At 44.0% G+C, this 14966-nt stretch overlaps 1 protein-coding gene across 3 annotated transcripts in view; it reads left to right on the forward strand.

Annotated features, from left to right (window-relative positions):
* GIMAP8 (GTPase, IMAP family member 8) overlaps nucleotides 1–14966 on the forward strand; it is a 45569-nt gene continuing 30603 nt past the window's right edge. Inside the window, exon 1 of one of the 3 annotated variants that reach the window (XM_054496458.2) lies at nucleotides 1–411. Coding sequence is in view for 1 of the 3 variants with exons in the window: in XM_054496456.2 (XP_054352431.1) it covers nucleotides 1127–1164 (38 nt within the window). In the remaining 2 variants the exon portion in view is untranslated. Of the gene's footprint in view, nucleotides 412–918; nucleotides 1165–1359; nucleotides 1407–14966 lie in introns of those variants that run through there. The other 2 variants (XM_054496456.2, XM_054496459.2) reach the window with 2 other exon arrangements.

Raw genomic sequence — 14966 nt, forward strand, 5'->3', positions numbered from 1 at the left:
GGCGCCCCAGCCCCTGGCCAAGCCTCTGCTGTCATTTCTCCTCCCTCCTCTCAGTCTGCAGCTGCAGGACGGGCCGGGCTCCTCAGTTTCTGCTGTGTTGTGACCCCACAAGGCGCTCAGCACCCAGGGAAGGCGCGTGTGTCCCCGATGCTGGCTCCTCCCTGAGCCCCGACGGCTCTTGAGGTTCTGAGCCTGTGGCCTACACACAGAACTTCCTCTCCAACTGCATTTATGCCTCTGTGGATGTGAAGGCTATTTCTAGAAATCTTTTCCTTTGCAGAAACACCCGAAACCCTCCTGCCAGGAGGACCAGGGCCTGGGAAGAGGGTCACTTTCTGGCCGTTCTCCCCTCACCCTCCTCGCCTTCCTCACATCCTGTGCCCTGGGGGACCAGCAGCTGCTTCCACCCAGGTGAGAGATGGAGGGATGGAGCCAGGTGGATTGCGGAGCCTCGGAGACTGTGGGACGCCATGGGACAGGACCGCAGTGCATGTGTGACACGTGCACACGTGTGTAGATGTGTGTGCACTGGTGCATAGCTGTGGGGGAGGACGGGCTTGGCACCGGGAAGGCAGCCCGCTCAGCCGTGGGAGAGGAGGCTGCCTGTGGGTTGAATCGCAGGGACCCTGGGAAGCTTTCCTCCTGGTCCAAAGCGTGTCTCCCCAGCCTGCTGGGGAGTAGATTCGGCAGGATGGGCACAGAGGCACATCCCCAGACATCTATGAGAGTGGCTGTCCTAAGAGAAGGCGTGTCGGGGAGTGGGTGTGAGCCCTGAAGAGGAGGAGGGCTGAGACTGGCAGAAGGGAGGAAGAAGCAGGTGGAAGGAGCCTGTCAGAAGCCCCATGAAGCTAGATGGTGCTGCAGAGCAGCCCCCAGGAGGAAGCCAGCGGAGCTCCTCCCGCAAAGGGGGGGGTGGGGGATGCTGATTTTTCCACGTCTGCTTTTCTGATCTTTCCTGCCCCTTGCACAGTTAGGATTCTGTGAACTGGGCATTGGAGGGGTCAAGACCTTACCAAAAGCAATATTTCCGATTTCACCTACATTTCAGCCAACCTGGGCCTCAGCAGTTAACCTCTTCCCTTCCTCTTGATGGTTGCCCTGCTGGACTGGGCCTAAGGTCTTCCCCATGCTGGGCTCTGGAGGCATCTCCCACCACCCTGCTCTGTAAGTAGGAACTGCGATTAGATGTGGGATGAATCCCCACATGGCTGGACGCTGTGCTCAGATGCCTGAGTCCACGTTTGCCTTGGGCTGTTTCCTGAGAAGGAGGCGGAGGCTGCCTTTACAGTCTTCAGTGAATTATAGGAAGAACACTCTCTTTTTCTCTCAGTTGTTCTGCTGGGGTCACCAGAGTGGCCTGGGAGATTGAGCAGAGGGAAATGTGGGCTGGCAGAGCGTGAGTGAGGGTGAGTTTGGGTTCCTTTTTGTCCTTAAGTGCACTTTCTACATGCTGGGGTGAAGTGCTACTGGCTGGGAAGCTGTATGTGTGGTAGGAGTGTCCATGTGTGTGTGCGTGTGTGTGTGTTCGTGTGTATGCATGTGTGTGTGCGTGTGGGTGTGTGTGTGTAGGTCCCGACATCATGTGGAGCTGCAGGCAGGAGTCCAGCCAAGACTCATCGGTTTGGTCATACTCTGCTGGGGAACCATGCAAGGCTGTGTCGCTTAATTGGGAAAGAAATTTCTTTCTTCTTCAGACCTGTGGGAGGCCTCTGCTTCCTTCAGCTTGCTGTTTACTCACTAGTGTCTTTTTTTCTTAAATTAATTTGCAGAGACATCTCACTTCACTTGCATATATATGTGTGTGTGTATATATATATATATGCGAGTGGAACTACAGGCACCCACCACCATGCCCAGCTAATTTTTGTACTTTTAATAAGGATGGGCATTTCATCATGTTGACCAGGCTGGTCTCAAACTGCTGATCTCGAGGGATCTACCTGCCTTGGCCTCTGAAAGTGTTGGGGTTACAGGCGTGAGCCACTGCGCCCAGCCTCCCTCTCAGTTCTAAAAACCGTTTTTCTTCTTTCCTTCACATTTCCGTCTCTCCTGTGATCATTCATTCACTGACCTCCACGTATTGGGCATAGACTACAGGCCAGGCACAATGTTAGGACCTGGGGACACACAACAAAACAGGCATGTTTGGAGTTTTAGCACATGCTGTTATGGAGCTTTGTACCAAGAGTAGTACAGAGAACATTTAGACATTTAAAAATAAAATTAATAAATAATTATAAAATATAAATAATATCAGATAGAATCAATGTTATGAAGAAAATTGAGGAGAGAGGAGATAGGACATTAGTGTGAGAGCTTCTCTCCATAGGGTGTATCTGGGTGAAAGATGCTCTTAGAAGACCCCCGATGCTGATTAGGTTTGAACCCACCAGAAGTACTTTTCCCCTGGTGGACTGGTTCTGAGGTTCTGAGGTGTTTGAGGCTGCAGTGGGCTCTGCCCCGTGCCATGCAGCCATCCAGATGATTCCAGAGAGAGGCCTCTGTCAAGGCCCTTGTGGGCTTCGCCTTGCCCTTTTCAAAAGTGCACCCTGCCACTGCCTTTACTACCTCCCTGGGTCATTCCCTGCAGTGCAGCCTCTCCCCTGAGTGCCACAGACCCCATTTTTTGAAAAGGTATGGACCACCAAATCTCTGCACAGAAAAAGGGCTTTCCCACTCTTCACTTTCTTTGGCGTATCTGCTGCATTTTGCTTGTTCTTCAAGTCAGTAACCATCAACTCGGAAACAGGTTTTATCAGATACTTCCTTTATGTTGTAGCTACAGTGGTGAGAAAAACAGAGCAAGTCCTTATTCTCATGGAACTCACCTCTAGTGGTGGGAGACTAAAAAGCACTAAGCAAGTAAATGCAGATGTGAAGGGTGGCAGTAGTGGGTATTGGATACGGGGTGGGGGTGCCAGTGAGGCACAGAGGAGTCACGACTCTTAGGGTGGCAGTGGCGGGTGCTGGGTGTCGGGCGGGGGTGTCAGTGGGGCACAGAAGCATGGGCAGCTCTTTAATAGCGGATGGAGGCTGGAGAGGGCCTCCTGTACCAAGGGGACAGTGTGATAGAGACCTAAGGGAAATGCTCAGGCACATGTCTTGCACATGTCTGCAAGGGACAGTGCCCCAGTTCAGATGAACAGCAAACATGTTTGAAGTATAGCGCAGGCTGATGTGACTGCAGCACACAATGGGAGGGGAAGGGAGTGGGAGATGAGGTCAGAGAGCAGCTGGGCGCAAGGTAGGGTCTCGTGACCAAGGCTTTGTCTTTTACTTTGAATGGGTGGAGAGTCACTGGGGGGGGGGGCGGTTTAGAATGAAGCATGACATTACCTGTCTCTTGTTTTAACAGGAGAGGAGAACTGTGGCTATTGATGTACAATAGACAGCTGGAGAAGGGTGGAAACAGGGGAGCAGTGTTAATATTACTGCAGAAGTCCAAAGAAGAGCTGATGACCAGTTCAATCTGGAAAAGTCAGGAAAGGCTTGACATGGAGCCTCAGAGTCCTTGGGCTAAGTGATGGAGAATGAGTAGGAACGTTCCAGGCAGACAGGAGGATGGGGTGCAGGCAAAGTTGTGCTGGACCATCTGGGAAGCTGTAGCTAAGGTGTCAGTGGAGAGATGGGGCCTTGATTGTGGAAGGTACCACGGTAACAGGCTGCACATTCTTTTTGAGCCTACAGGAACACTTAGAAAAATTTCACTGAGCCAAAAAGTAAATCTCAACCAATGACAAATAGTTTATACAGACATTGTTCTCTGGCCACAATGCAGCATTTGAAATAAAAAGGTAGTAGATGTCTCAATACATTTTTAAATTTAGTAAGCACTTCTCTTACCTTTGGGTCAAAAAGAAATCATAATTGAAATTAGAACATATTTAAAACTGGTCAACAGGTCGGGCGCAGTGGCTCACGCCTGTAATCCCAGCACTTTGGGAGGCCGAGGTGGGTGGATCACCTGAGGTTGGGAGTTCAAGACCAGCCTGACCAACATGGAGAAACCCCATCTCCATTAAAAATACAAAATTAGCCAGGTGTGGTGGCGCATACCTGTAATCCCAGCTACTCGGGAGGCTGAGGCAGGAGAATCGCTTGAACCCAGGAGATGGAGGTTGCAGTGGGCCGAGATCATGCCATTGCACTCCAGCCTGGGCAACAAGAGCGAAATTCCATCTCAAAAAAAAAAAAACAAAAAAAACCACAAAAAACTGGTCAACAAAAAAGAATGGAGGAAAAGACAACAAAAAATGGAGGGAAAGACAACAACAAAGCTATAAATGCAATGCAATGGCATTCAGCATTTCAACAGGACTTAAAGAAATTGACAGCTGATTTTAAAAGTCCTATACCAGATTAAAGAGCTGAGAGGAGCCAAGACAGTTTGGAATAATAGCAAGGTGTTGGGAGTTGCTCAATCAGTTAACTAAGACTTATTTTAAAGTTATACTAAAGTTACACTAATTAAGTAATATTGGCGTTTAGAAATGAAGATGTTCTGGTTCAGGAATACACTAAGAGTCCAATGGACAAAGCAGAGAACCTAGGGATAGAACTGTGGACCTACGGGCACTTGGCGTCTGATAGAATCATTGGAGAAAGCATGGACTACTCAGTAAGTGGTGCTGGGAAGCTTGGCTCTTCATGTGGGATCATTTAGGAATGCTCATTTTTAACTAAAGGTGGGTTAAACCAGAGCTTGTTAAATTTGAATGCTCACGAGAATAACCTGGGTCTTGTTAAATTGTAGATTCTGATTCAGTACATCTGGGGCAGGGTCTGATTCTGCAGTTCTAATGAGATCCCAGATCTTGGCGATGTTGCTACTCTGTGAATTGCACTTTGATTAACAAGCTCTTAAATCATCAGAATATTAAGTGCTCATTTAACAAAGAGTTGGTCTCTGGGATGTTCTGGGAGCTCAGTGACAGCAGCAGAAATCCAGGTGCCTTTTATCTTTCTGCTTGGTGGCACAGGTTGACTTTTTGTTTTAATATTTGTGACCTTATTGCCCCATACTATCTGCCACAATTCCAGATATCACACTTCAATCCCATGCAAGAAGGGGAAGGAGATGACAACAGGAGCTGTCTACTTGAGTCTGTCTCTATCACCAAGGCAGTAGTACTAATATTCCCAGAAGTTCCAAGCAGACTTTCATGTAACTGTCATCTGGTAGAGCTGGGTCACATAGACAACCCTAGTTAGAAGGGAAGGTGGGAGAGAGAGTGTATTAGTTTCCTATTGCTGCTGTAACAAATTGCCACAAACTTAGTGGCTAAAACCCCACCAATTTATTTTACAGCTCTGGAGGTCAAAAGTCCTGAAATCAAGGTTTTCTGGGCAGGAATGTGGTCCTTCTGCAGGTTCTATGGAATAATCCATTTCCTCACCTTCTCCAGCTTCTAGAAGCCACCTGCATCCCCTCGACTCCTGGCTCCTGCTCCTTCCTCTGTCTTTCAATGTGGCATCTTCAAGTCCCTCTGTCTCTGTGACCTCTGCCTCTGTCCTCACATCTCCTTCTCACTCTGACTTTCCTGCATCCCTGTTATAAGGACACTCGTATAGACCACTGAGCCCACCTGGATGATCCAAGATTATCTGTCTCAAAATTCTTAATAATATTGGCAAGGCCCCTTTTACCACGTAAAGTAACACAGCCACTGGGGATTCTGGGGATTAGCACATGGACACCTAGGGCAACCATTCTGTCTACAACAGAAAGTACTTAGATCCCCCTCTCCAGCATTTATAGTGGGTGATGTGTAAAAGAGAAGGGGATTAGTTTGTTTAGCCAATCAACAGTGTCATTTTTTTCAATATGGAAAAATGATAAAATTAGTTGCCTACTTCATACTATACACAAAAGCAAATTCCAGAGAGATTAAAGTTCTAAATTGTGTAAGAAATATTTAGAAGAAAATAAAGAATATCTCTTTGATATCATGATAAAAACAGAATTTTTAAATTAAAAAATGCACAATGTGCCAAGACCAGCTCGGTCGTGAAGACCCCAACTCAGTGGTGCTAGAGGAATGAAGACACAGACACAGAAACAGAGTGCAGAGTGGGATCGGGGGCTGATGGCCTTCACAGCTGAGAGCCTCGAACAGAGTTTCACCCACCTATTTATTGACAGTAATCCCATGACAAATATCTTTTCTGCAGTTTATAGATTAACTGAAAGTATTCCTTATGGAGAACAAAGGGACAGGCTCTGGTTTGTCATCTGCAGCAGGAACATGTCCTTAAGGCACAGATTGCTCATGCCATTGTTTGTGGTTTAGGAACACTTTGAGCGATTTTCCGCCCTGGGTGGGCCAGGTGTTCCTTGCCTTCATTCAGGTAAACCAGCAACCTGCAGCGTGTGTGTCATAACCATCATGAGCATGCCGCAGTGCTGCAGAGATCTTGTTTATGGCCAGTTTCTCATGGCCTGTTTATGGACAGGCTTGGGACCTGTTCCCAGCAACAATGCTTAAATTATGAAAGAAAGGGTTGATAAGAGTGGATTAAAATTTAGTGTTTTTGTGTGTATGACAAAAGACATATTTAGAAACCTAAAAATAGGCCACAGACTGTGAAAAGATCTATGAAATGTGTAGAATCAACAAAGGTTTAGTAACCAGAACATATATGTCATTTCTACAAATCAGTAAATTATACTAAATATCCATAGGGACAACTGGGAAAAGAATATTAAGTAAAAATTCACAGAAGGGCCAGTCCAAATAACCAACAAGCACATGAAAAAATGTAAAATGTAAACTCTGGCAGCTGAAAACATTCATGAAATACTGTTTTACCCCTATCAGATTGGCAAGATCTTGAAGGTCTGATGAGATTAAGGTCTGAAGAGATGCAGACATCATGAGGGCCAAAGCCCCAGCAAGCCCCACAGGCTCCACCTTGCTCATGGGCAGTTCTTTGAGCTGCACTCGGCCACTCTCCACTCCAGCTGCACTGCCTTCCCTGCTCCTTCCCCAACAGGCCCTGGCCTTTGAACTTGCTGCTCCCTCTGCCTGCAACACTCTTTCCTCAGAGAGCCATATGCCTGGCTCCTTCACCTCTTCACCACTTCTGTCTTGCTCAGATGTAAGGCACTGAGCACTTTAGCACCTTTCCTATGTGTGTTAGCCAGGGTTCTCTAGAGAAACAGAATGAATGGTGTGTGTGTGCGTGTGTGTGTGTGTAAGATACTTATTTGAGGAATTGGCCTACATGATTGTGGAGGCTTGGTGAGACCAAAATCTGATGGGGGAGGCTAGCAGGCTGGAGATTCAGGAAAGAATTGCAGTTTAGGTCCAAAGGCAACGTGCTGTAGAACCAGGAAGAGCCAATGTGGCAGATGAAGTCCAAAGGCCATCTGCCAAATGATTCCTTCTTGCTTGGGGCAGGTAAGCCTTTTATTCTAATGAGGTCTTCAACTGATTGGATGAGGCCCACCCTCACTCGAGAGGGCAATCTGCTTTACTCAGAGTCCACTGATTTTAATGTAAATGTTATCCCAAAACACCCTCATAGAAACATTTGGAATAATGTTTGCGTAACTATCTAGGCTCCATGACCCAGACAAATTGACTCATAAAATTAACCAGCACATGTCCTCACCTTATCCATCTGGAATCCATACACTTCTCCTTAAACTACACTTAATCTCCCAATTAAAGACAATAACAAGGTCATAAATCCATCTAACATGATACAACTGTCCTGCATACAACTGATATGCACTAATTCCTTCTCCAGAAAAAGAAATAAAGTCCTTTTATCCTTCTCTTTGATGTACTATAACTTAAGTACTATTATGTAAAGTTAACCATACTTAAATATTATAATATAAAATCAATACGTCTTATGTTACATGTTAGAGGAATAAGAGAGGGAAGAAAACAGAGATATTTTACACACATACATTCATTACAAAGTAAGGAGGAAATACTCATAACAATTATAATCCTCATTCTCGTAACTAGTCGTGTGGTCATAACTGGTATTGATAACTACCTCCTTTTACCACCCATGCTGTTTTCCCTTTACCATCATCAATGAGCTCAGCTGGTTGTGGTTCTTTATCTGGGGAGGTGGAGGGTGACCCAGACCTTTATTCCTTAAAAATCTGAGTTATTAGTAGCCCTGCCTGGATTGGGTTGTTGTAATTTTCCATTGACTTTAATCACAGGACGTGGCTATGCTAACAGATGCCCTAAGGGATTTCCTGTATTCCATATTCTTTCTTACCTCCATTGTAGAGTAGTAGTCCAGTAGTAAGGATCAATCACCCCACCCAATACCAAAACTCCCTTCTTTATCTGTTGATTGAGAGGCATGAGGAGCCCAAAGTGGCCAGGTGGCATTTTTAACTTCTAGTTCCATGGAGTCATTGTTGTATCTCCAAGTGGAAGCATTTCTTTTTTTGGAACTAAGACCTCTAGGCCAGCATAAGGCCTTGAGGATGGGAAGCAAAAATGTTGCTAGTGGGTCACTAGGAGTAATTGTGAGTGGTACCACTCCTGTTTCTACCCCTTGATTGCTGGATCCATGAATCTTGGCTATGGGAGAAACAGCATCATATATTGGATGCTGATTCAGAGCATATAGAGCCTCCTGGAGAACTTTGCCCCAGTCCTACAAGGTGGTATTGTCATGTAGCTGGTGCTATAACTGAATCTTCAGAAGGCTATTCCACTTTTCTATCAATTCAGCTCCTTCAGGATGGCAGGGAACATGGTAAGACCAGTGAATTCCATGAACATGGGCCCATTGCCTCACTTTATTTGCTGTGAAGTGAGTTCCTTGGAGTGAGTTCCCGTGAAGTAAGCCTGTATGGAAAACCATGGCAATAGGTAAGGCATTATGTAAGCCCAAGGATTGTAGTTTTGGCAAAAGCATTGTGTGCAAGGAAGGCAAATCCATATTCAGAGTAAGTGTCTATTTTGATAAGAGCAAAACACTCCCTCTTTCATGACTGAAGTGGTCCAGTGAAATCAATCTGCCATAGGTAGCTTGCTGATAACCCTGGGGAATGGTGCCATATCAGGGACTTGGTATTGGCCTCTGCTGCTAGTAGACTGGGCACTCAGTGGTGGCCATAGCCAGATTGGCCTTAGTGAATGGAAGACCATGTTGCTGGGCCCATATGTAATCTCCACCTCTGCCATCATGACCACTTTGTTCATGAGCATATTGGATGATGTCAGGGGTGGCTGGGGGAAGAGGCTGACTGGGATCCACAGAATGGGTCATTTTATCCATTTGATGATTATTTTAATAAATTCTTCCTCTGCTGAAGTCACCCTTTGGTAAGCATTCATATGGGACTAATTGTCTTCATGTTTTCTTCATGTTTTTCACCTATTCTGAGAAGTCTACCCACATACTTCTTCCCCAGACTTCCTTGTTACCAATTTTCTAATCATGTTTCTTCTAGGTCCTTGACCATCCAGCCAAACCATTGGCCACAGCCCATGAATTGGTATATAATTATATCTTGCCATATCTCCTTTCAAACAGAATGAACAACCAGGTACACTACTTAAAGTTCTGCCCATTGGGAGGATTTTCCTTGACTACTGTCCTTCAGAAATGTCCCAGACTGGTGCTATAGTGATGAAGCTGTCCACTTTGGGTAGTGCCTGCATACTGTGCAGAACTATCTGTAAACCAGCTCTGAGTTTTCTCTTCTTTGTCAATTCATTGTAGGAAACTCCCCTATGAAGTCATGAGTGTAGATTGGGAGAGAGAAGGCAGTATAGCAGCAGTAGGTATCATGGGCATTTGAGCTACTTTTTCATGTAACTTGTGCATTTAGGGCCTACTTAGGCCCAATCTCATATATACCACTTCCATTGGATGATGGAGTCCTTCTGTGCACACCTGGGTTTACTGTATACTCAGGTTGCATGTCAACTTGGTGGCCCATGGCTAAGTGTTCAGTGTCTACTAAGGCCCAGTGGCAGGCCAAAAGCTGTTTCTCAAAACGTGACTAGTTATTCATAGACAATAACAGGGCTTTGCTCCAAAATCTTTAGGGTTTGTACTGTGAGTTATCTATAAGGGCCTGCCAAAGGCTCCACACAATATCCCATATTGGCTACTGATACCTTAAGCACCATTGGAGCTAATAAATTATATGCTCAAACCATATCAGGATAATGCTGACATAACAGATGGTCTAGCCTGGAGAATTCTCTATGTGCTGATAAGAAGAAAGTGCATTGTGTAGCTGTTGGAGGAAATGTTCTGCAAACATCTGTTAAGTCCACATGATCTGTGGTGTAGATTAAGTCCTATGTTTCTTCATTAATTTCCTATCTAGATTATGTGTCCAATGTTGAAACTGGGGTATTAAAGTCTTCACCTATTATTGTATTGGGGTCTATCTCTTTAGCCCTAATAATATTTGCTTTACATGTCTGTATTAGGTGCACATACATTTATAGTTATTATGCTCTCTTGCTCAATTGATCTATCATTATATAATAACCTTCTTTGTGTCTTTATGTTTTTTATTTAAAGTCTATTTTGTCTGATGTAAGTATAGCTACTTCTGCATGTTTTTGTTTTCTGTTTGTGTGGGATACCTTTTTTTTATCCCTTCACTCTCATTCTACATGCTTTACAGAGGAAGTGAATTTCTTGTAAGCAGCATATAGTTAGGTCTTGTTTTCTATTCCATTCAGCCAGTCTATATCTTTAAATTGGTGAATTTAATCCATTTACATTTAAGGTTGTTACTGATAGATGAACTTACTCCTGTCATTGTGTTGTTTTTGGATTGTTTTGTATATCCATTTTGTCTCACATGTCCGTGTGAAGAGAGTCCACCAACAGGCTTTGTGTGAGCAACAAGGCTGTTTATTTCACCTGGGTGCAGGTGGGCTGAGTCTGAAAAAGGAGTCAGCAAAGGGTGGTGGGATTATCATTAGTTCTTATAGGTTTTGGGATAGGCGGTGGAGTTCAGAGCAATGTTTTGTGGGCAGGGGGTGGATCTCACAAAGTACATTCTCAAGGGAGGGGAGAATTACAAAGAACCTTCTTAAGGGCAGGGGAGATTATAAAGAACCTTCTTAAGGGTGGGGGAGATTACAAAGTACATTGATCAGTTAGGGTGGGGCAGAAACAAATCACAATGGTGGAATGTCATCAGTTAAGGCTATTTTCACTTCTTTTGTGGATCTTCAGTTACTTCAGTCCATCTGGATGTATACGTGCAGGTCACAGGGGATATGATGGCTTAGCTTGGGCTCAGAGGCCTGACATTCCTGCCTTCTTATATTAATAAGAAAAATAACATAAAATAGTATTGAAGTGTTGGGTCAGTGAAAATTTTTGGGGGTGGTATGGAGAGATAATGGGTGATGTTTCTTAGGGCTGCTTCAAGCAGGATTAGGGGTGATGTGGGAACATAGAGTGGGAGAGATTAAGCTGAAGGAAGATTTTGTGGTAAGGGGTGATATTGTGGGGTTGTTAGAAGAAACATTTGTCATATAGAATGATTGGTGATGGCCTGGATATGGTTTTGGATGAACTGAGAAACTAAATGGAAGACACAAAGTCCAAATAAGAGAAGGAGAAAAACAGGTATTAAAGGACTAAGAACTGGGAGGACCCAGGACATCCAATTACAGAGTGCCCAAGAGGGTTCAGCACAATCAGTTGCTTGGTTGGTGAGTTTTTGGGCTCTATCCTTGACAGAGTCCTCCTTTTTAAGTAGGATGCTGAGCTTGGTGAGGTGTGTTTTGAAAAGACCATTAGTCCATTCTACCTTTCCTGAAGACTGAGGATGGTAAAGGATATGAAGGTTCCACTGAATGCCAAGAACCTGAAAAACTGCTTGGGTGATTTGACTAATAAAGGCTGGTCCGTTATCGGACTGTATAGAGGTGGGAAGGCCAAACTGAGGAATTATGTCTGACAGAAGGGAAGAAATGACTGTGGTGGCCTTCTCAGACCCTGTGGGAAAGGCCTCTACCCATCCAGTGAAAGTGTCTACCCAGACCAACAGGTATTTTAGTTTCCTGACAAGAGGCATGTGAGTAAAGTCAATTTGCCAGTCCTGGGTGGGGGCAAATCACTGAGCTTGATGTGTAGGGAAGGGAGGGGGCCTGAAAAATCCCTGAGGAGTAGTAGAATAGCAGATGGAACACTGAGAAGTGATTTCCTTGAGGATAGATTTCCACTATGGAAAGGAAATGAGAAGTTCTAAGAGGTGGGCTACTGGCTTGTAATCTACATGGAAGAGGCTATGAAATGATGACAGAATAGAATGGACCTGTGAGGCTGGAAGATTATTTTCCTTGGTCAAAGAACCATTTGCCTTCTGTGGGAAGAGACTGATATGTGGAAGTTTCAGTGGGGGAGTAGGTTGGAGTGACTGATGAGAAGGAGAAAAACTGCCATGAGGGATAGAAGATGGAATGCTAGCTGCTTCTTTAGCTACCTTATCAGCATAAGCATTGCCCTGAGTGATGGGATCTGATGCCTTTTGATGGCCCTTGCAGTGAATGACTCCAGCTTCCTTTGGAAGTAAAGCAGCCTTGAGAAGAATTTTTTATATTTTATTTTATTTTATTGTTATTATACTTTAAGTTTTAGGGTACATGTGCACAATGTGCAGGTTTGTTACATATGTATACATGTGCCACGTTGGTGTGCTGCACCGATTAACTCGTCATTTAGCATTAGGTATATCTCCTAATGCTATCCCTCCCCCCTTCCCCCACCCCACAACAGTCCCTGGAGTGTGATGTTCCCCTTCCTGTGTCCATGTGTTCTCATCATTCAATTCCCACCTATGAGTGAGAACATGTGGTGTTTGGTTTTTTGTCCTTGTGATAGTTTGCTGAGAATGATGGTTTCCAGTTTCATCCATGTTCCTGCAAAGGACATGAACTCATCATTTTTTATGGCTGCATAGTATTCCATGGTGTATATGGGCCACATTTTCTTAATCCAGTCTATCATTGTTGGACATTTGGGTTGTTTCCAAGTCTTTGCTATTGTGAATAGTGCTGCGATAAACATACTTGTGCATGTGTCTTTATAACAGCATGATTTATAATCCTTTGGGTATATACCCAGTAATGGGATGGCTGGGTCAAATGGTATTTCTAGTTCTAGATCCCTGAGGAATAGCCACACTGAATTCCACAATGGTTGAACTAGTTTACAGTCCCACCAACAGTGTAAAAGTGTTCCTATTTCTCCACATCCTCTCCAGTACCTGTTGTTTCCTGACTTTTTAATGATTGCCATTGTAACTGGTGTGAGATGATATCTCATTGTGATTTTGATTTGCATTTCTCTGATGGCCAGTGACGATGAGCATTTTTTCATGTGTTTTTTGGCTGCATAAATGTCTTCTTTTGAGAAGTGTCTGTTCATATCCTTCGCCCACTTGTTGATGGGGTTGTTTGTCTTTTTCTTGTAAATTTGTTTTGAGTTCATTGTAGATTCTGGATATTAGCCCTTTGTCAGATGAGTAGGTTGCAAAAATTTTCTCCCATTCTGTAGGTTGCCTGTTCACTCTGATGGTAGTTTCTTTTGCTGTGCAGAAGTTTTTTAGTTTAATGAGATCCCATTTGTCAATTTTGGCTTTTGTTGCCATTGCTTTTGGTGTTTTAGACATGAAGTCCTTGCCCATGCCTATGTCCTGAATGGTATTGCTTAGGTTTTCTTCTATGGTTTTTATGGTTTTAGGTCTAACATGTAAGTCTTTAATCCATCTTGAATTGATTTTTGTATAAGGTGTAAGGAAGGGAGCGAGTTTCAGCTTTCTACATATGGCTAGCCAGTTTTCCCAGCACCATTTATTAAATAGGGAATCCTTTCCCCATTGCTTGTTTTTCTCAGGTTTGTCAAAGATCAGATGGTTGTAGATACGCGGGATTATTTCTGAGGGCTCTGTTCTGTTGCATTGATCTATATCTCTGTTTTGGTACCAGTACCATGCTGTTTTGGTTACTGTAGCCTTGTAGTATAGTTTGAAGTCAGGTAGCGTGATGCTTCCAGTTTTGTTCTTTTGGCTTAGGATTGACTTGGTGATGCGGGCTCTTTTTTGGTGCCATATGAACTTTAAAGTAGTTTTTTCCAATTCTGTGAAGAAAGTCATTGGTAGCTTGATGGGGATGGCATTGAATCTGTAAATTACCTTGGGAAGTATGGCCATTTTCACGATATTGATTCTTCCTACCCATGAGCATGGAATGTTCTTCCACTTGTTTGTATCCTCTTTTATTTCATTGAGCAGTGGTTTGTAGTTCTCCTTGAAGAGGTCCTTCACATCCTTTGTAAGTTGGATTCCTAGGTGTTTTATTCTCTTTGAAGCAATTGTGAATGGGAGTTCACTCATGATTTGGCTCTCTGTTTGTCTGTTATTGGTGTATAAGAATGCTTGTGATTTTTGCACATGGATTTTGTATCCAGAGACTTTGCTGAAGTTGCTTATCAGCTTGAGGAGATTTTTGGCTGAGACGATGGGGTTTTCTAGATATACAATCATGTCATCTGCAAACAGGGACAATTTAGTGTCCTCTTTTCCTAATTGAATACCCTTTATTTCCTTCTCCTGCCTGATTGCTCTGACCAGAACTTCTAACACTATGTTGAATAGGAGTGGTGAGAGATGGCATCCCTCTCTTGTGCCAGTTTTCAAAGGGAATGCTTCCAGTTTTCACCCATTCAGTATGATGTTGGCTGTGGGTTTGTCATAGATAGCTCTTATTATTTTGAGGTATGTCCCATAAATACCTAATTTATTGAGAGTTTTTAGCATGAAGGGTTGTTGAATTTTGTCAAAGGCCTTTTCTGCATCTATTGAGATAATCATGTGGTTTTTGCCTTTAGTTCTGTTTATATGCTGGATTACATTTATTGATTTGCATATATTGAACCAGCCTTGCATCCCAGGGATGAAGCCCACTTGATCACGGTGGATAAGCTTTTTGATGTGCTGCTGGGTT

This window comes from Pongo pygmaeus, chromosome 6 (genome assembly GCF_028885625.2).
Source record: "Pongo pygmaeus isolate AG05252 chromosome 6, NHGRI_mPonPyg2-v2.0_pri, whole genome shotgun sequence".
In the NCBI taxonomy this organism is placed as follows: Eukaryota; Metazoa; Chordata; class Mammalia; order Primates; family Hominidae; genus Pongo; species Pongo pygmaeus.